Source organism: Gossypium raimondii, chromosome 5 (assembly GCF_025698545.1).
Source record: "Gossypium raimondii isolate GPD5lz chromosome 5, ASM2569854v1, whole genome shotgun sequence".
In the NCBI taxonomy this organism is placed as follows: domain Eukaryota; kingdom Viridiplantae; phylum Streptophyta; class Magnoliopsida; order Malvales; family Malvaceae; genus Gossypium; species Gossypium raimondii.
In genome coordinates, this window is record NC_068569.1 from 40,147,234 (window position 1) to 40,170,978 (window position 23,745).

At 33.6% G+C, this 23,745-nt stretch overlaps 3 protein-coding genes across 3 annotated transcripts; 1 reads left to right on the forward strand and 2 right to left on the reverse strand.

Annotated features, from left to right (window-relative positions):
* Positions 1-5,479: 5,479 nt before the first annotated feature.
* LOC105766072 (uncharacterized) lies at positions 5,480-8,670 on the reverse strand. The gene is made up of 7 exons (XM_012585379.2): positions 8,247-8,670; positions 8,053-8,103; positions 7,893-7,973; positions 7,679-7,748; positions 7,501-7,589; positions 5,844-6,005; positions 5,480-5,728 (listed from the first exon to the last, which is right to left on the reverse strand). The coding sequence occupies exons 1-7, from the start codon at positions 8,439-8,441 to the stop codon at positions 5,573-5,575; spliced, it is 804 nt and encodes a 267-aa protein (XP_012440833.1). The 5' UTR covers positions 8,442-8,670; the 3' UTR covers positions 5,480-5,572.
* Positions 8,671-12,547: 3,877 nt separating this feature from the next.
* Positions 12,548-13,981, reverse strand: LOC105766073 (probable aspartic proteinase GIP2). The gene has a single exon (XM_012585385.2). The coding sequence runs from the start codon at positions 13,888-13,890 to the stop codon at positions 12,679-12,681; it is 1,212 nt and encodes a 403-aa protein (XP_012440839.1). The 5' UTR covers positions 13,891-13,981; the 3' UTR covers positions 12,548-12,678.
* A 1,202-nt stretch (positions 13,982-15,183) lies between these two features.
* LOC105767590 (uncharacterized) lies at positions 15,184-17,792 on the forward strand. The gene is made up of 2 exons (XM_012587164.2): positions 15,184-16,716; positions 16,923-17,792. Exons 1-2 carry the CDS (start codon positions 16,669-16,671, stop codon positions 17,364-17,366), a joined length of 492 nt encoding a protein of 163 aa, XP_012442618.1. The 5' UTR covers positions 15,184-16,668; the 3' UTR covers positions 17,367-17,792.
* Positions 17,793-23,745: the final 5,953 nt, after the last annotated feature.

Genomic DNA, 23,745 nt, shown 5'->3' on the forward strand with positions numbered 1-23,745 from the left:
TTTATTTATTTATTTATTGTTAGGAAATTTAATTGTTTATGTTAATTTATTTATTATAGGTGAATGTTGAAATTTATTACTATAATTTATTTTACTTTTATTGTTAATGAAAAGTAATACATTCAAAATAAAATTTGACCTTTCCATTTGTTATTACAAAAATTTATTTAATAAAAAGCGGAATGGCAATTTTAGCGGCGTTTGTGAAAAAAGCGCCGCTAAAGGTCCTGATCTATAGCGGCGTTTGTGGGAAAAGCGCCGCTAAAGGTCCTGATTTATAGCGGCGTTTGTGGGAAAAGCGCAGCTAAAAGTCCTGATCTATAGCGGCGTTTGTGGGAAAAGCGCCGCTAAAGGTCCTGATCTATAGTGGCGTTTGTGGGAAAAGCGCAGCTAAAAGTCCTGATCTATAGCGGCGCTTGTGGGAAAAGCGCCGTTAAAGGTCCTGATCTATAGCGACGTTTGTGGGAAAGCGCTGCTAAAGGTCCTGATCTATAGCGGCGTTTTTGGGAAAGCGCAGCTAAAGGTCTTGATCTATAGTGGCGTTTGTAAAAAAAGCGCCGCTAAAGTTAGCGACGTTGTCATTAGCGGCGTTTTTTGCGGCGCTTGTCAAAGCGCCGCAAGTACTTTAGCGGCGCTAAAAGCCTGTTTTGGTGTAGTGTGAGCATTATTCTAAGTCTTTATACATTTTGAAATTTTAAAATTGAGGCTTTATATAAGATGAAAATCATTAATCCTTTAACTGTATTTTTAGTAAGTATGAAAATAACAAGCTGATATGCCATTACACATATGATAATATGTTTCTTTCATCAAATTTTAAATATAACATAACTTAATGAATTCAATAGTTATTATTTAGTGAGTACCAAATTTTAAAATTTTAAAAATATAAAGACTAAAAAAACTAAATTAAAATATAAAACTAAATTTATTACTTTTATAAAATACAATACTAATAAATAATTTAACCAAATTCGGTAATAGGTAAGAAGTGTGAAAATGTTTGAGGTTTGGTAGAAATTTGACGTGTCCCCTCGTCAAAAGGGTGTTGTTTCGACATTAAAAAAATGACAAAAAGCAATTTTTAATTAATGTGCTATTTCCAATATCTTTTTAGGTGATGTAAAAAAAAATCCTATAAACTTGTTTGCAAGTCAATTTTTATGCTTTTTAAAATGGATCTCAAAATTTCTTTTGTCGCTTATGGATAAAAGTTGGTTTCCAAGTTATTTTTATTATAAGCAAGTAAAATTTAATTAGATTAAAAATTGAAAAGAAATTTAAATTTCGAGTTAATCGAATCGAGTTATTCGAGTTAAGTCGAATAAGTAATTCAATTTTTGAGTTCGAGTCGAGTTGAACTTTACAACTCGAATAATTGAATAATGATTAATGTAAATACACATTTAGTCCCTATCAATTTTGAAAATAAATAAATTAGTCTCTCTCAATAAAAACTACAAAAGACATTCAAAATAATTTTCAAAAGTTCAAAATAAATTTTAAAATTTAAAATATTTATAAAAATTCAAAATTTCTATTTTTAAAAAATTTAAATTTTTCTAAAATAATAATTTTGGGACCTAATCGGTTAATTAATGATTCAAATTTATCTATTTTTATTATTTTTTGGTTTGAAAAAGTTTTCAAATATATATAGTTTCAAATTTATGTGTTCTAAAATATAATTAGTTATAATGTACCAAGATTTTAATTTGACATGTTTAATTTTTTAAGTTAATTCGAACAATTTCACTTGATTTGACTCGACTCGAATTTCATTCAATCGACTCGATTCAAAAAAAATTCAAATCGAGTTAGGATGATGAAATAGAACTATCAACTCGATTAATTTAAAAAAAATTTACTCGACTCGATCAAACGCTCGCACCTAATTTTTAGGCTTTCATTATAAAATAAATGTGGATCCCTTTTGTTAATAGTCACTTATGGATAAAAAAGCTTGTTTCGAAGTCAATCTCCAAATCATTTTTTATGCATTCATTAAAAAAATGTTTAGAATGGACCCCTTTAGTGTTTTGTTGCTTATATATAAAAGCTTGTTTTCAAGTTAATTTTTTATGCTATCATTAAAACATAAATGTTAATAAAAAATATATATTCAAGAGTGTGTGATGCAAGTAAATTTACATTTATTTACCAAGTTTATAAAATGGTGAAAAGAAAATCAACCTTATATGATGGTATGATGGTTAAGGGTATTTATCGCCTTAGGTGTAGTCTGAGTTCAAGTTGTGCTAATAGAATTTGTTGTTTGGACTTTATCCCGTTATTATAATTCACCAAAAACAATGGTAAAAAAAATCATACTTCCTAAAGACATTGAGTCTTTTTGTGAAAAGAATTCTTAAAATTCATAAATAAAGAAAATAAATATTGGATTATTATGAATATCTTATTAAGTGGATGTCCATCATGATCAAGATAAAGTTTTAATATACTTTAAATTCTAATAGTTATTAGAATTACATCTCTACTTCTTCTATACTTCTTACACTTATAAATAGAGACTTTGATGAAGCATTGTAATCACCCCTTTTGATTAATAAATTACATTCTCTATTGCTTTCATATTTTCTTTGTTCTTTATTATCTCCTTCTCTCTTTATTTTATAACACGTTATCCGCACGATCTTGCTCAAATTGATAATTCCTTTAATCGATGATCAAATTTATCCTTCATGAATTTCAATATCTTCGATGGCAAGATGCAAAGTTTTTACAGGAAGTTTCTTTTATTTAATATTTCATATCTGATTATTATTTTTCATTCTTTTTTCATTATACGTTATCAGCACGATGATTCTCTATTTTTTCAAAATCTTTCGAAGTCGTCCCACAAATCAAATTCATTTTCACCTTAAACTTCCACCTTTACAACTTCATCTTCAGGATGTTGAAAGATTCAATCTCAGAATGGATACTCGTGATAATAATCAACGTGATGACGATGATGTTAAAGATCTTCAGGTATATTTTACAATATTTTATTTATTATATTATGTTTATTATAATTGGAGACTAATCATGACAACATTAATAGATAGATTTTGATTTGAAATTCTCACATGTTTTGCAATGGTGATTATGAAATAAAGAATCAATAAAGGCGTTTAGAAGTTTATCCTACTAGATTTATTGCATTCCCAAGTGAATGTAAACATAAAGAAAATAAAAGATATAATTATGGACCACTAAAATGAGAATATAGTAATAAATAAGAGAACAATGAGAGTTCTCAAGATAACTCTTCAAAGGGTAAAGATAACTTATGTTATCAATGTGATATGAAAGATTATTGGCCACATGTGGCATATGCCCAAATATTTTGTTTCATTAATATTCTTTGAGGAATGACATGAGAACGTAGTAATAAATTCTATCGTTATAGATAGAAAGTATTTATCTTATTTGGTACTAAAACAAACAAATATTATTTCAAGATTTGATAGTACAAAATTAGTCAAAAGCTCTAGAAGAGCTAATATATTAATATCTGTGATGGTTAATCCATTGGTTTTAAAATATATTTATAATGGATCTTATATTGAGATTTTGAATGACGAAAACATTATATTTCATATGAATCACTATTGCTATAAATATCTATTTTGAAAGGATGAAAAAGGGAGGATTGAGTTTTGATTACTCTTGTTATTAAATTGAATTGATTGTGATTATCTTTGTGATATTCTTTTGTCATCATCCCATTAAGGGGTTGGAAGCAAAATATTTGACTGTGAAAGATCTATTTATGAGCAATAAAATATGATAATTCTATCTAAAGCTCGTTATGGTTGGATGCACCTGAAGTTGCAAAAACTGTTTTTAGATATTTGAAGATTTTGGCATATTCCCTAAAGCGAATATTGCATATAATTGTTTGGAAATTATATTTATTTTGTTAACTTAATGACATTATAATATTCACATTGATTTAGACATTTCATTTCCAATAGTAAATGTCACAATAACACTTATATGTGGATACAAAGTAAAAGGAATGATAGTAAAATTACTACTTTGTTACAATTTAGTACAATTGAAACACATGTTAAAGTAAACCAGAAGTTTACTGATACAAATGCATTTACTACTTGGCGTGACCAGTTAGACCATCCTGGATCATATATGATGCGAAAATTAATTAAGAATTCATATGGATATTCATTAAAGAACTAGAAGATTCTTTAATTTAAAAGAATTCTTATATGTTGCTTGTTCTCAATGAAAATTGATTATTAGAAACTCACTAGCTAAAGTTGAGATTTAATGTCTTGCATTTCTAAAATGAATCTGGGCTCATTCATCCACCATGTGGATGGTTTTGATATTATATAATTTTGGTAAATGCATCTGCAAAATAACCACATATGTGTTATCAATTTGTATCCTGTCGTTTGCAAGATTGATTGTTTAAATAATTAATTTCAGATCATGCAATTAAGACAATTCATCTTGCTAATACTGACGAGTTTATATCTTAATCTTTTATTGATTGAGTTTGAAAAACTTTTGTAAAAGTTTGCTCATAATGGTTTAGAGAAATTATTGATTGGACACCTTTGATTAATGTCTAAACCATTACTTATGATAACTAAATTTCATATTTCAACATGAGATTATGTTGATTTACGTGTTGTAAGCATCAAGCCAATAAGTTATAAGAATCCCTATTACAATTGGTTTTTGATTAAGAGCTAAATATTTCTCATCCTTGAATTTTTGTACGTGCGTATATGTTTCAATTGCTCCACCACGAAGCACAAAGATGAGTGAATCCTCAAAGAAACTTGGGAATATATATATTAATTACAAGTTTTTTTATATTCACTACACCAAAACAGGTTTTTAGCAGCCTTTTTTATGCCTTTAAGCGCCGCTAAAAGTATTTGCAGCGTTTTTGAAAGCGCGTAAAAAATACCGCTGTTGTCAACGCTGAAATAAACGCTGCTATAGATCATGACCTTTAGCGGCGCTTTTCCCACCAACGTCACTATAGATCAGAACCTTTATCGGCGCATTTTCCACAAACGCCGCTATAGATCAGGACCTTTAGCGGCACTTTTGCACAAACGCCGCTATAGATCAAGACCTTTAGTGGCACTTTTTCCACAAAAGTCGCTATAGCTCGAGACCTTTAGCGGGGCTTTTCCCACAAACGCCGCTATAGCTCGAGACCTTTAGCGATGCTTCTCGCAAAAACGCCACTAAAAACATAACATTTAAAAAATTATTTTAATCAAATAACATTTATTTTTATGATAAATATTATATTATGTTTTATTTTTAAATTTGAACTTTAAATATACTTTTAAGGATAAATAAAAAAATATTATTTAAATTAAATTTTCTATGAAAATTTTAACTTTAAAACTAAATATAAAAATTAATGAATTTAGTTTTAGAATTTAAAATAATAAATTAATAACACAATTAAGAGATCAGCTATCACATTAGGAAGGGAGAGAAGTATATTGTGAGAGAATAACTTGAGTGCCCACATGACTCTCGCAAAGTAAAATATATCAAGTGATTACAATTAGGATTTTCAACCTGTCACTGTCCTTAAACCTTTAGAAAGTATGATTACAGAACATACTTTAGCATTTTCCTCAATAGATAATTTTGCCAGTCTCTCTTTCTCAGGACGTTGGAATGCAGGTGGATCTGATCCTCCATCAAGCCCTCCTGAAACCTTCATGAACTGCACCAACCAGTAACAACATGAACTTGAGCTTCAATGATAGAATAATTTCCAGTGGTACACTTGTAGTGGGAAAAAGAAGATAGGAAAGCCTAGTAGGTACATGGGTGTTCACCTCTTCATAACATTCATTACAAAGTCCATAGGCAAAAGGTTTTCTCTCCTTGTGCCTCCATAGCACTTCATCTAATCTGGTTTCTTTTGACCCAGTATTTGGTTGTTTTCTAGTTAGTGAACTAGTTCGAAGCTCCCTCTCCTTTTCCGTAAACTCCTCCATCTGGTCATAAGTTTAAAACAATGGAGGTATTTTCAAGAATTGAAATCAATATTTAGAAAATAAATGCAACAGAGGAAAAGTTAACTACATGCAGAATACAACAAATTCAACATAACACTTGTTGTAATGATAAAAAATTGGCATCAAATTTTTCATAAAATTATTTAGATACTCCTTAGAATGGACATAATCAATAAGAGTAATAACAGCAAAGATTCACTAATCAAATTCTACCATACAAAAATAATAATAGCAATGACACGTGTTACAATTACGACAACAACATAGCTTTTCTCCCATAAGATGCTGCAATCCATATAGAACAGATTATGCCAGCATGCTCTACTTAGTACCAAATGCAGATAGGAAGTCACATCAACATCAAAAGTGAAAAAGGTCCCAAACTATTGTAAACATCAGTTATGGTTCTTCATTTCATGGTTACTAATTTTCAATCTTATTCCATTATCAGTTTCCTGGAACAAAGTAGTTCTGCATTACCATGCACAAGTAAAGAGATACAAACCGTTAAGGCTCCAGCGTTAGTATTCTCAAATTCAATCAACCGCTTTGACAATGTTGCTAAAGAATATAGTACCAAAAGTTGTCCACGAGGACAAAAGATAAATATAATAAAATCAATTAAACTAAAAGAAAAAAAAAATCATTATCTTGCAAATGCTAAGTGGTTTAGTTTTAGAATTTAAAATAATAAATTAATAAAAGCAAAAAAAAACACAATGAATTTAGTTTTAGAATTTAAAATAATAAATTAATAACACGTACTTGCAAAATTGTTTCTACATTTATGTATTAATATTAACAAAACTATAAGCATAGAACATAATAAATTAGATAGTACATAGAGCTTATGAAAATGCTTTTAGTCAAACTAATATCGTAATAATTACAAAGTGGAAAAAGAAATAGATAATCTTTCAGCTAATATCTACTTGCTTACCTGCTGAAAAATGGTCATGTTAAGGTTCCCACTGTTGTCCCCATTGTCCAATGCTTGACAAGCATTTTCTATCACTTAGAATTAATATTTTAAGTGTACCTAAAACAGTAAATTCTATCAGTTAGAATTAATTTTTGGTCAATTTTTTTTTCAAATTCAATAGTATACTCTATTGGTTTATTGTTTCAATTTCTCTCATTAATTCCCACCATTATGCTTTTCACTATTTTGTTCCAACCTCCTTTTCTACAATAAAACAACCACAGCAACACCAATTCTTTGGTTCATTAGTTTATGCCATATATTTGCCACTTGGCAATTTCATGTAAGAGACATATTGTACAGTAAACACTATCCTAGCACTGGCAATCATTGAATTTATACCAAAGGCCTATCCATCATAACATGTCATAGAATTTATAACATAGGCCCATGCATCATAACATGTTTGCATTTAGGTATACCAAGATCTATTCAACAAGTTTATCCTCTATCTCTTCTAAACCAAATAGTTATCTCTCAATTCAAGCATACCTGCAAATCATCGAGCTCACCAAATAAAAATTTTGGGATATCAATATGGCCCTTAACCGTCTTCTTCTCCTCCCGTAGATGCCACTCCCCTGATTTCCATCTAGATCCCAATTTGATCAACAAAGTGATAAATAAGCTTAGAAAGCAAAAGCATAACACCATATTTAGACCCACTTACCCTTGATTTTTAATGTCAACTCATACGTATAACCAACACGCTTCTTGTTTCGTATAGTCACCAAAAAAGCCTGCTCAAACAAGAAAAATCCACCATAAAATAATGTTAATATCTATGTATACAGCCATAGCTATAGTTTAGTTAAGCTTACATCAATGGAGTCAAATAACATTATAAGACAAAAACGCAAATAGAAGTAAGAAAAATAACTCACATCGCCAACACATTTGGTTACATCAGAAATTTCAGCCTTGCCACAAGATAAATCCAATGAACCCACAGATTTAAGCAATTCCTGGAAAATAAAACTGAGTTTTTCAGTACATCTCAAGCTTTTAAACATACGTATTGTTGAGGGGAAGTTGGCCTCAGACCTTCAACGAAAGGTATTGTCTTCCTAACTCTTTGACCTCCCAAGTTCCAGCCTATGGTGAACAATGACCAGAAAAACATTAAACGAAATCATTAAAATGTACGAAAATCTAAAATACCCATTAATAAAACCCTAGATCAGATCACAAACATGAGCATAGAAAATGAAAATTTAAAAAAATAAATAAGGCATTACCTTATTCCAAACAGAACCAAGAGATGTAGACTGAGATTGAGTTGAAAGGATGTCTTGAGCAGTGAGCTTCTTAGGAACAGGGAGCGGAGTAGCGTCCGCCGTCGTTTCTCTCACACAATAAGTATACGACACTGCCTGCCCATTTCCGTTGCCGTCGTCGTGGGCGTGGGCGCTCTCTACTCCTCTATTCTCCATCTCTTTATATGTTAATGGTATGGATCTAATAGATTGCCCCGGTTTCTTTTTTTATGTGATTCAGAGGATTTCAATATCACCAAAAAAAAAAAGAAACGGCAGACAAAATCTTTGGGTTTCTCCCTCTCACGAAAAAGAATGAGGGGAAATATTGAAATGAGACCGAAAGAGAGAGAGAGATAATGAGAAGGAAGCGAGATATGAAAAGTTTGAAGAAAACGGGAGTGAAGAAAAGTCTGAAGATTAGGGATTTTAGGGGGGAAAATTGGGGTAAAATGGCTCGATTTTATAAAGTTAAATAATTTTTGCGGCGTTTTTTTATAGAAACGCCGTAAAAACTCATTTTATTTTGAACAAAAATCATTTTATTTTTGTATTTTAATTTTATTTCTTATAATTTGGTCCTCTCCAAAATAAATAATTATACCTAAATATCCATATGAATCTATTACTTTTTTGACTTATTTATTAATTCTATTTAAACTAATATTTAAATATATCAAATGGTTTAGATTAATTTTTTAAAATATAAAAGTATTAATTAATTGTATAAAATTTTCTCATTTAACTATTTTTGTATTTTAATTTTATTTCTTATAATTTGGTCCTCTCCAAAATAAATAATTATACCTAAATATCCATATGAATCTATTACTTTTTTAACTTATTTATTAATTCTATTTAAACTAATATTTAAATATATCAAATGGTTTAGATTAATTGTTTTTAAATATAAAAGTATTAATTAATTGTATAAAATTTTACCATTTAACCAATCAAGTAAACCTTAACCTTAAACCCTAAATTAACCATTCAATACATATAAAGTCTATCTATTATATATCTCTTAAATAATTTAAACTATACTCATAATTTCAATATATTTAATTTATTATTATCTCTTTTACAATTATATAAGAACATATTTAAAATATAAATTAAAAAAATAATTAATCTAAACCCAAAACCCTAACTTGACCCTTGAATCCCTAAACCCTAAATCCCCAACTCTTAACCCCTAACATTCGAACCCTTAAACCCCTAACCCCTAAACCTTAAATCTCAACCCTTAAACCATAATCCCTAATCCATAATCCCTATATCCATACTCCCTAAACCTTAAAATATGAACTCCTAAACCGGTCTTAAATCTTAAATTAATCATATACCCTAAACTAAAAACCCTAAACAAATTTATTATTATCTCTTTTACAATTATATAAGAACATATTTAAAATATAAATTAAAAAATAATTAATCTACACCAAAAACCCTAACCCGACCCCTAAATCCCTAAACCTTAAATCCATAACTATTAACCCCTAATGTCTAACCCTTAAACCCCTAAACCATAACCCATAAACCTTAAATCCCAACCTTTAAACCGTAATCCCTAATCCATAATCCCTAAATCCATACTCTCTAAACCTTAAAATAGTAACTCCTAAACCAGCCTTAAATCTTAAATAAATCATATACCCTAAACCAAAAATCCTAAATTATAGTGATAATTAATTCAATATTTTAAAAATAATACTATCTCTTTTACGATTATATAAGAAATTTTTAATATATAAATTAAAAACAATCAATAATCATGTACCCAAAAACTTTAAAATTATTTTAAATAATAGTATTTTAATTTTTCCATTTATTTTATTTCAAATTATTTCTACATGTTATTATTTTTTTCTGAAGATTTTAAATATTCAATTAGAAATAAATTGAATTTTATTTAATTAATATAAATAAACCAATTAAGATAAAAATGTTTTTAGCGGCGCTTTTTTAAAAACGCCACTAAAGACCCCAGCATTAGCGGCGCTTTTCCAAAAACACCGCTAAAGGCCCCAGCATTAGTGGCGCTTTCTCAAAAACGCCGTTAAAACCCCGAGCATTAGCGGCGCTTTTTTGAAAACGCCGCTAAAGCCCCGAAAGGTAACAAAATGACGCCATTGGGCTTTGGTTTTTTGAAGCGTTTTTCCGAAAAACGCCGCTAATGCTTGATCTTTAGTGGCGGTTTTCATAAAGCGCCGCTAATGCTCGATTTTTACCGGCGTTTTTTGTTCAAACGCCGCTAAAAGTGCCGCTAAAAGCCTGTTTTGGTGTAGTGATTATGAGATGTTTTGAATGTATGCAAGCTTCAATTATGACATGATTTGTGATTACAATTTTGATTCGATAGTTTTCTCGACATTAAGGGGAGAGAAATAATAACTTGTAACAAGTTAGGGGGAGAGTAATTTGAACCGGAAATTCAATAGGGATAACTCATTACAAGTTAACTGTTAGATGTATTTACAAACTTAATAAGAATAACCAAGTGTTATATATCATCTAATATTTTTATTTGAATCAAAGTCTCAATAGGACAATCAGTTGGAATAAAATAATAGATTGATCGGTTCCAAATATGAAAATTCTTCTAGATGGTCATATAGTGGAGGCGGGTGCTCCAAATAATAGATTGATTAGTTCAAAATATGAAAATTCTTCAAGATGGTCATATAGTGGAGGCGGGTGCTCTAGAAGAGACCCAAGACATAGCTAATAAGTAAAACTTCAGAAGAGATTCAGGTACCTAAAACTGAATTTTAAAATAATGAAAATAAGAGATCTCGATAAGTTATGTCAATTCGAGAAAATGTGGAACCGATTAATAAAAATGGTTGACAATGATTTTGCATGCAATATTATTATTGAAATAATGAAATAAAAGGAGGATTTTGAATAAATCTATTGAGAAATATAAATATGGAATAAATTGATCAAAATAGAAATAAGCAACTCAAGTACAATTAAATTCGTGAAGTTTTTGGACCAGTAATCCAAATATCTAAAGGTATAAAGCCAGTGAAGGTGCAACTGAAGTAGTTTTGCAAAAGCGGAATAAAAATAAGAAGCTTTTCATTAAGTCATGGCATTGATTATGAAAAGATATAATATTCTTTTGTGGTGGATGTAATAACCTTTAGATATATTATTAAATTGACAATTCATAAAAGATTTAACTTGCGTCTAATGGTTATTGTTACAACCTTTTATAAATCACTATATAGTAAAGTTTATATTAAAATCCTTGAAGAATTTAGGATGCTAGAAGCATATTGAAATTCTCGAGAATTGTTCATTTATATGAATTGAAATAATTTGAACATATGTGGCAAATTTGAGTAGTTGAATGTGGATTATAAAATGATCCAAAATACATATTTGTGTTTTTATAAAAGGATCATGATCGATTAAAGTTTGTTATGATTATTATTAAAACTCCTGAAGGATCAAAATATATTTCCCCAAAAATTTCTCTCACTTATGATTTTCAAAAGAATGGTGATATAAATGTTTAGCAATATATTCAAATAGTCATTTGAAAAACTAGTATTCAATATTGAATACGTAGAATATGAGAAAGTATGTGATGTTTTCATGAGGCGGAGTAAATACGCTTTGTACTCTTTTTCCCTTAACCGAGGTTTTGTCCCATTGCGTATTATAGATTGTGTACTCTTTTTCCTTCATTAGGTTTTTATCCCACAAGTTTTTTCCTAATAATGTTTTAATAAGGCACATTATCTACCAATAGACATTTAAAGGGAAGTGTTATGAATATCTTATTAAGTAGATGTCCATCATGATCAAGATAAATTTTAATATACCTTAAATTCTAATAATTATTAGAATTAGATATCTATTTCTTCTATACTTCTTATGCCTATAAATAGAGGCTCGATAAAGCATTGTAATCACCATTTTAATCAATAAATTACATTCTCTATTGCTTTCATATTTTTTTTTGTTCTTTATTCTCTCTATCTCTCTTTATTTTACAACATGGATAAGTTTTTTCTTTTCTTTTGAAAATCAATTTGATTTAATTTGATTTAATTTTTAACTAATTTGAAGTTTTAAAGTGATTTATAAACATTGAGATTTTTTAGACCAAAAGAAAAAAAAAATCTGAAAGATTTTATTCATGCGACTCCAGGCCTTCAACTAAAATACTATTTTGAGCTTGTATTTTACCTACAAATGTATCCATGTTTTTGCAGTTGTCAAGCCAGACTCAAGTAAATCGAATCTATTAGACATATTTGAACAAAATCTTTAAAATTCAAAGCTATAGTGCCTCTCCTCATATTACTAGTAATGATGCTTTACAAATTGCATCCATCAAACTTGCCTTTACACAAACAGAAAAGAAAAGGGAGAAAAAAAGAAAAAGGATAAAGATAAATCAGAAAAATTGCTTCAGCGTGGAATCCTGTAAGGATGAAGAACACGTTGTTTCCTTCAACAACAAAGAAGAGCTAAATCCTAACATGGAACTCCCAATATCAAACTCCAAAAGGTTATCCTCCATTTGAAGCCCTCCTAGTACAATTGGGCTACTTTGCTCCAACCCTCCATCCAAAAACCCCAAGCACATGCTCTCTTCGCTCACTTTCACCATTGAATTCCTACCTTGAATTCTCCACTTCACCATCTCACTTTGCAAAACTAGATCAATTTCAGGCACCAATGGCCCTTTAGAACTAAAGCAGAGTCCGAATGGAGCCACACTTTCCACTCTAGTCATATTCATCTTAGTGGCAGCCTCAACATAAGCTTTAGAAAATATTGCATAAACCGAGCTTACCATTGTGGTGTAAGGCACAACTGTGCTTAATTTTGCTTCTAATTTGCCTTGTTCATGGACTGCTAATCTCCTTCCATTGATCTTGATGGATTGAACATTAATGAAGTAGTCATTTTGTTTGGTGATGAGGGGTGTGTATGCTAGTGACCTTGCTATTTTGGTGCCGAAAACGGTGTCTCCACTGCCGGTTAATAGGACACCGGTTGACGATGATAAACAAACACTAAACTTCTGAGGGTGTCCAATTGAAGAACTCAGTTGTGATGGCAACGAAATCGAAGCTTTCCCTAAACCCATCATTCCCTTGGCCCCACTTGCTAAGCCTTGTAAATGAAACGTCGATGCACAAGCAAACAGAAAGTGATCCACGGTTGTGCTTTGGCCTACATCTGAAGGGTCAACAGAATCAACGGCTATGACATCCTCCACTAGTTCCCCCATTGAAGTCGATCCTGTTACGCCATTGTAAGGGGACACATAACAGTTGGTGTTTAATAGACAACTCGTGCTTCCAAGATCATGGAACTTTGCTCTAGAGCAGTTGACCGAGCAGCTTGAGATCAACCTGTATGATGAAGACACGTGTCCGGAATTGCAATCCATCCAAAGAAACGAACCGCCAAGATCAACCACAAGGTCAGTGGATCCCAAAGGAGCGCCATGAGAGATCCTTGCAACATACTGAAGAGTTGCTGCATCTTTTGCAACAGGAAACAAAGCAAAATTTGATTGAAAACCCAGAACGGGAAACGTGTTTTTCAGGCAGAAAAGGAAAGAGAAAAAGAGAAGAAACTGAGAAAGGGAAGCCATGTGAGGAAGGGAAAGTAACAGTAGACAAGTCCGAGTATTGATTGTCTAAATAAGTTAAATTGCATTTTAAGAAATAAGGAGATGCGATGGATCGACGCGGTTGGGTGGAATTGTTGGTAAGTAAGGGAAAAGGATAAGATTTGAATTGATTTTATTTCATTTGTTTTAATCGCTGACAAGACAGGGTGGTAAAGACCACTAGTGAGGGAATTTCTGGGACCACCACAATGTTTATCTTTGTAGCGGCTGACTCATTGCCATCTATTTCTTTTTTTTTTCTTTGGTGAAAAATTCCTTTTTTTTTTCTTTTATCTTCTTGAGATACTACAATACATTTCCTGGGAAGGAAAAAACAATGCCCGAAGGCACGTTTTTTATGTGTTGGAGTTTTTGTGGTTATTTTTTTCCTTGTGAGCAAGTCTTATAAATGGATAAAGAAAAGTGCCGTGGAAAGATACGATTAAATAAACTACACCGGGGCTTTTAAGTTTCGTTTTTTTTTCCTTCGATTAAAAATATTGTAGTTTGTTAATTAATGTTTTCCTGCTATTAATCCTATTAAGTAAATCTTAATTATAATCAATTTTTCACCTTTCATATTTCTTAACTTTTCATCTTTCATCTTTTGTAACCATTTTCTATTTATGTATTAAAAATAAGGAGTCTAATCTCCTATATATATGAGTATACTACTTGTAATGATGATAGTTAAGAAGAGAAATGTAATAAAAATCTCTCTTATTTTCCTCTACTATTATTGTGTTCTTTGCATTATTATTATTTTATAATATGTTATCAGTACAATTTCATTCAAGAGTGATAGGTCATTAGTTTACGTCAAAATTTTGTTGGGCTCCAAGTATTGAAATTTAATTGTTTGGTTAAAAAAATTGTGAGTGGTTGCTAGAGATTTGCTTGGAGATGATCACTTTCTCTTCACTGCAAAGAATGCTTATAGTCTCTGCTTCTCATCCACAATTACCTAAGTAAGTCTAATTTTTTTTAAATTGATTCGATTTTTATTAAGAAGTTCAATTTATATAATTCTCTATTTGCATCTCTATGAATTTATAAATCCTTCTCGAGTTTAATTGTTGTGCTTTCTATGTGAATATATATATGTTATTTTTTTATAGAATTTATTGGTTTAGATTTAATTTTGATTAAATTATATGATTTTTATCTCTTCTTATCTATTGTAAATGTATATTAAATGCAATGATTAGTTCGGACTTCAAACCTATTCATACTTGAGAACTGTATAATGATATTATTCATGAATTTTGTAAGAAAACACGTAAAAGATTCTTTAAAATTATGGATTAGTTTTCCAAATAGCCCTTCAAAGAGAATGAAAATATTTATGCGATACTCAAATATCATTTGACACATGCATATTGGTTGAATATTATTAAGGATTAAAAAAATAGTTATGGTTACTGGTAGTTAATAGTTAAGTAATGGTTAGCTGTTAGCAGTTAGTTAGTTGTTAGCGGTTACTGACATTAGTTAGCTTGTTCAAATCTGTATAAAAATAGTAGCTGGTTATTCAGCTAAAGATATAATTGAATCAATCTTCTTCTCTTCTTCTTGGATTGTGTTAATGTTTCTCATTATGGTATCTGAGCCATAATTTTTTTCCTTTTTTCTCATGGCAACTGAAGCTATTTCTGGTAATGAAGATGAGAATCGTCAGTTGTTTAATACTGTTGCTCATGCAAGTGGTTCTTCACTCGGTCCTGGCAATGCTTCTTTAAGGAGGATTCAGCAGTTTCCTAAGCATGATATTGTGAAACTTGGTAGCATAATTTTCTTTTGTGGAAGCAACAAGTTCTGTTGATTCTTGAAGGATATGGCCTACATGAGTTTGTTCTTGGTACTGTTAGTGTTCCTCCATAATCAGTTGTTGATACGGATGGTAATCTTGTTCCCAATCCTGAATTCTTGTTTCATAAATAGCAAGATAAGCTGTTAGCCTCTTAGCTGCTGTCTACCATTTGTGATGAGATCTTGGTTCATCTCACTGATGCTCGATCTAGTTTTGATGTTTGGAATACTGTTGTTCGTCATTTTGCTTCAAAATCCACTTTGACAGTCTCTACCTTGCGACACTCTTTGTATTCTCAGAAAAAGGGCCAATTAACTGTGAAAGAATACTTGGCAAAGATTAAAAGTTTGTGTGATACTCTGACAGCTGCAGGAAATGATGTTTCTGAACAAGAGCAGATTAGTATTATCTTGTTGGTCTGCCTGTGGAGTTTGAGCCGATTAGGATTGTGGCTTCTACAATGAGGGTTCCTCTTGATCTTCTTACAGAAATGCTTAATGATTGTGAAGCTCGACAACAAGAGTTAGTTTTGAACGTGTCTTTTCAGGCTAATTTTGTTCAGCAATGTGGTAGCACTGATGACACCATCAGTAAAAGTGATAAGGGATCTCGACCATCTTACAGAGGAAATGGAAGATTTTCTCGAAGCAGAGGTTGAGGAAGGAAGTTTAGTCATACTAAACCTCAATGTCAACTGTGTAGACGAGTTGGTCATACTGCCCAGAAATGCTATTATTACTTTGATGAAAATTTTGAGGATGTTTCTGAACATCCTATGTAGGCTCATTGTCATCAGTTTCAGGGACCTTCAACTTCTTCTTATGTAGGACCTCACTACTGCTCTCATAAGAATGCTACCACTGATTCTATTGCGGGTTCCAACCAAGGACCATGTTCTTCAAATCCTTTGAATCCGACAGTATGGTATCCCGATTCAGGAGCATCCGATCATGTTACTAATGATTTGGATAACTTGCAGGGTGCAACACCGTATACAGGTAACCACAAGTTTTACATGGGGAATGGGGTACCTGTACCTATAGCTCATGTTGGCTCAGGTCTTCTTTAAACTGCTAGTAGAATATTTCATTTGAAAAATATCTTGCATGTTCCTTGAATTTGCAAAAATCTGCTATCTATTGCTCAATTTGCAAAAGATAATCAGGTCTATTTTGAGTTTCATCCTATTCATTGCTTTGTGAAGGATATTAATACAGGGAGCATCTTATTGGTGGGTCACATTCATAATGGTCTGTACAGATTTGATTTGTCAACTTTCCAAAAATCCAGAGCTGTTGTTTCTTTTCCAGCCACTGCTCATGTTACTAACTTGGCGCCTCCTGCTTCCAGTAGTATTGTTTTTGATTTATGGTATAGAAGACTTGGCCACCCTTGTAATAAAGCTGTTGCTACAGTGCTTCGAAAATGTAATGTAGTTGCAAACAATTCTCAGTTGAGTTCAGTTTGTTCAGTTTGTTCAGTTTGTTCAGCTTGTCAGCTTGAAAAATTTCATAGGCTCCATTTTCCCCCATTTTCTACTGTGTATCTCCTTTTGAGCTTATTGTTGCTGATCTTTGGGGGCCAGCCTATGTATCTTCTGAAGGACATTCTTACTATATTTCATTTATTGATGCTTACTCCAGATTGACTTGGTTTTATCTTATTAAACATAAGTCTAAGGCTCTTGCAAAGTTTTTACATCTTCAAAAGTTTATTGAAGTTCAGTTTGGCTGTAAGGTAAAAGTGCTTCAAACTGACTGGGAGGCGAGTTTCGGTCTTTTCCTCAAGCGCTTTTTCAATTGGGAATACATCATCGCTTTTCTTGCCCGCATACCTCGGAGCAGAATAGCTTGGTCGAAAGAAAACATAGACATATAGTTGATGTTGGCATGACATTATTGGCTCAAGTGAATGTTCCTATGTATCTATTGGCTCATGCTTTTATCACTATAGACCACCTCATTAACAGGCTCCCAACACATGTTCTTAATGGAAAGTCTCCATATGAGCTGTTGTACAAGTCTGTGCCTACTTACATGCACCTCAAAGTTTTTAATTGTCGATGTTATTCTTATCTCAGGCCATTCAACTCTCATAAGTTGCAGTTTCGTTCCAAGCCATGTGTCTTTCTTGGTTATAGTCCTGTTCACAAAGTGTACAAGTGCCTTGATGATAATGGTAAGATGTTTATTTCTCGACATGTTATTTTTGATGAAACATGTTTTCCTTTTAATAGATCTGCCAGCTCAAACAGTGGTTTTGTTCTCCATGGGATTCGACCTCAGTTTTTGTATCAACATTCTCACGTCCCAGTAATGGTGTCTTCAGATCGACCTCCAAGCCTGGTTAACTCTACTCAGTCTGTTTCTTGTAATTCTCCTACTTTATAGATTGGATCTACTGGTGTTTCTATTTCAACTGATGCAGATAGCTGTAGTCATTCTGCCTCTTCTTCTCTACCACTTTCCCCTCAAGCTAAAGCATGTTCTAACTCTCATTTAGCTCCTAGCAATACTCAAAATTTTGAGAAAGTGTCTACTACTCTTGTTAATGTGCATCCAATGCAAACTAGAGCCAAAAATGGCATTTTCAAACCCCAATTTTTTTTAGCTGAGCTGCATACTACTGAACCTATCACAATTGATGAGGCCTTGTCTTCTAAGGAATGGACTCCAGCTACCCAACAAGAATATGATGCTTTGATGAAAAACAGTACTTGGGATTTGGTTCCTCTACCTGCCAATAAGAGAGCTATGGGGTGCAAGCGGATATTCAAGCTTAAGCGTCGTTCGGATGGGTCCATTGGTCGATATAATGGTCATTTGGTGGTCAAAGGCTATCTCTAAGAAGCTAGAATCAAATTTCATGAAACCTTCAGCCCAGTTGTAAAACCAGCCATAATTCGTGTTATTTTGGCTTTAGCAGTGAAGTTTGGCTGGCAATTACGACAAATTGACATCAATAATGCCTTCCTTAACGGTGACTTAACTGAAGAAATCTACATGGTTCAACCCCCTGGCTTTGAGCAGCAGCATGGTAGTTAGAATTTGGTATGTCGATTAAAAAAGGTAGTGTATGGCCTTAAACATGCACCATGAGCTTGGTTTTCCAAACTTAGAGACTTCTTACTTATTTCTCGATTTGTGTTAGCAAAGTCAGATGGCTCTTTGTTTGTTCGAAAAACTAGAGGTGTATTGCTATATGTGCTTGTCTATGTGGATGACATCATTGTCACTAGTAATCATTAAGACAGCATTGATGAATTTGTCACAGCTTTGGATACATAATTTTCTTTGAAGGATTTAGGGCCTCTCAGTTATTTCCTACGTATTGAAGTCTTGCCTACTACTAATGGGTTGTTCTTGAGTTAACACAAATATATTCTTGACCTTTTAAAGAGAGCTTGAATGGATCGTGCTACTTCAACACGTTTATCTCAACATGATGGTAGTGCTATTGAAAATGAGTCTGACTATAGGAGCATTGTGGGTGATCTCCAGTATGTTGTTATTACTCAGCTTGACATCACATTTGTTGTTAATAAAGTCTGTCAATTTATGCATCAGCCTCTTGATCAGCATTTTAAAGCTGTAAAATGAATTCTTCGATATCTTCAAAACACTATGGAGTATGGTTCTGGAACGAGGGTCGGTTCTGGAACGAGGCTAAGAATTTTGGAGAGGGTCCCTGGGCCCAATACTGGATTTGGAGGCCGAGGGTCGGTTCTGGAACGACTTCGGTCTAATGGAGCTGAGCTCTTCAGGGGTGTCACTAGGGTCGCCCCTAATGTGGCCGGGTATTGGATTGAGGCCACGGAGAGGATCATGGGTGATCTAGATTCCACCCCTAAGCAAAAATTAAAGGGTGCAGTCTCACTACTGCAGGACGAGGCGTATCAGTGGTGGTTGACAGTTAAGGAGGGCACTCAACCTGAACGTCTGACTTAGGAGTTCTTTAAGACCTCCTTCTAGGGGAAATATGTCGAGCTAGTTATGTGGATGCACGTAGGAGGGAGTTTCTGAATCTTACACAAGGGGATCGATTAGTGGTCGAGTATGAGGCCGAGTTTCTAAGATTGAGCCGCTATGGGTGAGGTATGGTGGCATCTGAGTATGAGCGATGTGTCCACTTTGAGGATGGCCTCAAAGATAATTTGAGAGTTTTGATAACCCCACAGAGGGAGTGAGATCTTTTTGCCCTGGTCGAGAAGACGAAAATCGCCGAGGAGGATTTAGTGGTAGTAATGATTAGAGAACATCAGAACTACTTATCTAATGTAATCTCTGCACTGGTGGTGGAGAAGTTGGTTTGTAATGATGTGAGGCATTCTTGGCTTATGTAAGTGTTTCAGATTCTAGGACTCTACAGCTAAGGTTGTCAGAACGGTAAATGATGTTCCAGACGTCTTTCCTGAGGAGCTACAGGGTTTACCTCCGAATCGTGAAGTGGAGTTTGGGATAAAGCTCTTTCCTAGTCCATCTCTAGTGTCTATCGCCCTACGGAATGACACTGAAGGATCTTACGAAGCTTAAGGCTTAGATTTAGGAGTTATTGTATTGTGGGTTCATCCGCCCTGGTATGTCTCCGTGAGGAGCACCAGTACTGTTTGTAAAGAAGAAGGATGGATCCATGCGGATGTACATTGACTACCGGTAACTGAACAAGATAAATATTAAGAACAAATACCCCCTACCGAGGATAGATGATCTGTTTGACCAGTTTTGAAGAGCTTCGATTTTCTCCTAGGTTGACCTCCAATCTAGATATCATCAATTAAGGGTTTAGGAGACTGATGTTCGTAAGACAGCATTTAGGACTCGTTATGGTCACTACGAGTTCCTAGTGATGCCATTCAGACTGACTAATGCACTGGCATCTTTCATGGATTTAATGAATCAAGTGTTCCAACCTTATCTGGATCAGTTTATGGTGGTATTCATCGACAATATACTGGTTTACTCGAGGACTGAGGGTGAGCATGATGAGCACTTTTGAGTCGTTCTTCAGACTTTAAGGGAAAAATAGCTCTATGCTAAGTTTAGCAAGTGCGAGTTCTGGCTGCGTGAGGAGACATTTCTTGGTCATGTAGTTTCGGCTGAGGGGATTCAAGTTGATCCTCAAAAGATTAAGGCTGTGTTGGAGTGGAAGCAGCCTAGGAACATGTTTGAGATCCATAGTTTTCTGGGACTGGCTGGATATTATCGACTATTTGTAGAGGGTTTTTCATTGATTGCAGCACCCTTGACTAAGCTGCTACGTAAGGGTGTGTTGTTTAATTGGACTAATGCGCAGTAAGAGAGCTTTAAGAAGCTAAAGACTGTACTGACTGAGGCTCTTGTTCTGATACAGCTTGAGCCTGGAAAGGAGTTCACTATTTATAGTGATGCATCACATGTCGATTTGGGATGTGTGTTGATAGAGGATGGTAAGGTGGTAGCCTATGCGTTTCATCAGCTTAAAACCTATGAGACGAATTATCCGACGCATGACTTGGAGTTGGCCGCTGTGGTATTCGCACTGAAAATCTGGAGGCATTATTTTTATGGTGAGAAATGTATCATCTACACTGATCATAAGAGCCTCAAGTATCTCCTCACTCAGAAGGAACTTAATCTTAGGTAGTGCAGATGGATTGAGCTGCCTAAAGACTATAACTACACCATTGAGTACCACCCTGGTAAGGCCAATGTGGTGGTTGATGCATTGAGCTGTAGAGCTATGACTGATTTGAGGGTGATATTTGCTCGCCTAAGTTTATTTGGTGATGGTTGTTTATTAGTCGAGCTTCAGGTTAAGTCTTCATGGATTGAGCAGATTAAGGGTAAGCAGTTGGAGGATAAGTCGTTGGGTCGTCGATTCCAACAGATTGAGGGTGGTAATACTACAAATTTTGGACTAAAGAGTGATGGGGTACTCTGTTCCCGTGGGAGAATCTGTGTTTCGAATGATACTGATTTGAACAGGTCATACTTAGAGAGGTGCATAGTAGCCTTATGTTATGCATCCTGGCAGAAATAAGATGTACCGAGACCTCCGTGAGTTATATTGGTGGCCAACGTTGAAACGTGAGGATTACTGATTTTGTGGGCAGATGTCTGACTTGCCAGCAAGTTAAGGCTGAGCATCAGTTACCTTCGGGTTTGCTGTAGCCGGTTAAGATTTCTCTTTGGAAATGAAGCGCGTAACTATGGATTTCGTTAATGGGTTGCCTCTAACACCCACTAAGAAGGATTCAATATGGTTCATCGTGGATCGATTGACCAAGTCCGCCCACTTCATACCGATTATTCTCTGCAGAACCTGGCGAAGCTTTATATTTCTGAGATAGTGAGACTGCATGGAGTACCAGTTTCGATCACCTCTGATAGGGATCCTCGTTTTACGTCTCAGTTTTAGAGGAAGTTACACGAGTCTCTGGGTTCAAGGTTGGACTTCAGTACTGCATTCCATCCTCAGACCGATGGTCAATTTAAGAGGGTGATTCAGATACAAGATGTTGAGGCGCTACCGCTCTGATCCTACTCATATTGTCCCTATTGAAGAGATCGAAGTTAGTCCAAATTTGACATTTGAGGAGGAGTCGGTTCAGATTTTGGAGCGTGATGTAAAAGTTCTTCAGAAAAAGTCTATTCCATTAATGAAGGTTCTGTGGCGTAATCATAGCACTAAGGAGGCTACGTGGGAGCCTGATGATACAATACATCAGCAATATCCTCATCTGTTCTGATCAGGTAAAATTTCGAGGACGAAATTTTCTTTTCGAGGGGTAGAGTTGTAACGCCCAAAAATTTCTAATTTCGTTATTGTGAAAATATGACACAAATATCTGTCAGCTTTAGTGGTTATATGTTCTGGAAGTGTTTGAGAGGTCCTAAGTTCAAGGTTTCGCTTGGGCAAATTTTGGTATTTTGAAAGAAATAGGTCTTACTCTTGTTTAGTAGGCTTTTATTTTATTGTTGGGTAAATTACATCAGAATTGGCCTACTGGTCTGGTGGTTAAATGGTGTGTTATTATGGTGGAGGTCTTGTGTTCGAATCCCTATGCAGGTAAGGGTATTATTTTTTTTGCTCAGATTTTGGGATAGAGTTGTGTAATTGGGGGATTCTGAGTAGTGGATGTGTAGTGGGAATTAGGGGAGAAGATTAAGGGATTTGGGAGGTTATCAGGATTTAATTTTATTTTTATCCTATAATCGAATTTTGACTCTCTTTTCCAAAAAAAAATTTCTGTCTATTCTTCTCCCTCTCCTCTTGTCGAAATTCTCTAAGCTTTTCCATCTTTCTCTTTTTTTTTCTTCTTGATTTTCCCTAATCCATTTATTTTCCTTTTTTTTCACACGCAATTAGTGCTCGCTTAGTTTCTGTAAGTGTTTCTCTTCGTTTCTGCCATGAATCTCTTAAAAAGTAAAGTGGTAATGTTTTTTCTCTGCGATTTGGGCATAAGGGGAGGCTCGAACTGGTGAATTTAGTGTTCTCTTCTTAATAATAATTAAACGGAGGGTTATCGTTGGTGGTAAGTTGAGTTTCTGTTCATTATTGGTTGTCAATTCGCTTGTAAATCTGTTAAATTGATGTTGAGTATCTTGATTATAGGCTTTGGAGTGCTTGGGGATTGTTTTAGCATCAAACAAAACCAGGTGTGTACCTGAAACACAAAAAAAATGGATTCGGTGAAAAGCTAAATTTGGCAAAACACATAAATTGTGAAATTGAATTAGAGGATGAATAAAATATGGAATTAAAGATTATTGAGTGTATTTTCTCATAAAACAAACAGTGTAAGTAATGAAATTGTAAATTGTGAGGTATAATAAACTTTGTGAGACAATGTCAGAATGAATTTGGGTTCCAGTGTTCTGACTTTGGAAAATCATCAAAAATTGGAGAAAATAATTAGGGGTTAAAATTTACATGTTTAAATTATTAATGAGTCTATTTTCAATAGAAACAAATCGAAACATCATCCAAATTTTGTACTAAGAGATAATAAATTTTTAGCAAAGAAGAGACAAAGCTGTCAGACAGCA

What these genes read in the sequence shown, in the direction of transcription:
- LOC105766072 (XM_012585379.2), bottom strand. Translation starts at nt 8,441, where the DNA reads ATGGAGAATAGAGGAGTAGAGAGCGCCCACGCCCACGACGACGGCAAC. An exon ending in TTGGTTCTGTTTGGAATAAG is followed by an intron (nt 8,104 to 8,246) that starts GTAATGCCTTAT and finishes TGTTCACCATAG; the next exon opens with GCTGGAACTTGGGAGGTCAA. An exon ending in GACAATACCTTTCGTTGAAG is followed by an intron (nt 7,974 to 8,052) that starts GTCTGAGGCCAA and finishes TTTATTTTCCAG; the next exon opens with GAATTGCTTAAATCTGTGGG.
- LOC105766073 (XM_012585385.2), bottom strand. Translation starts at nt 13,890, where the DNA reads ATGGCTTCCCTTTCTCAGTTTCTTCTCTTTTTCTCTTTCCTTTTCTGC.
- LOC105767590 (XM_012587164.2), top strand. Translation starts at nt 16,669, where the DNA reads ATGTTACTAATGATTTGGATAACTTGCAGGGTGCAACACCGTATACAG. An exon ending in GGGTGCAACACCGTATACAG is followed by an intron (nt 16,717 to 16,922) that starts GTAACCACAAGT and finishes TGCTTTGTGAAG; the next exon opens with GATATTAATACAGGGAGCAT.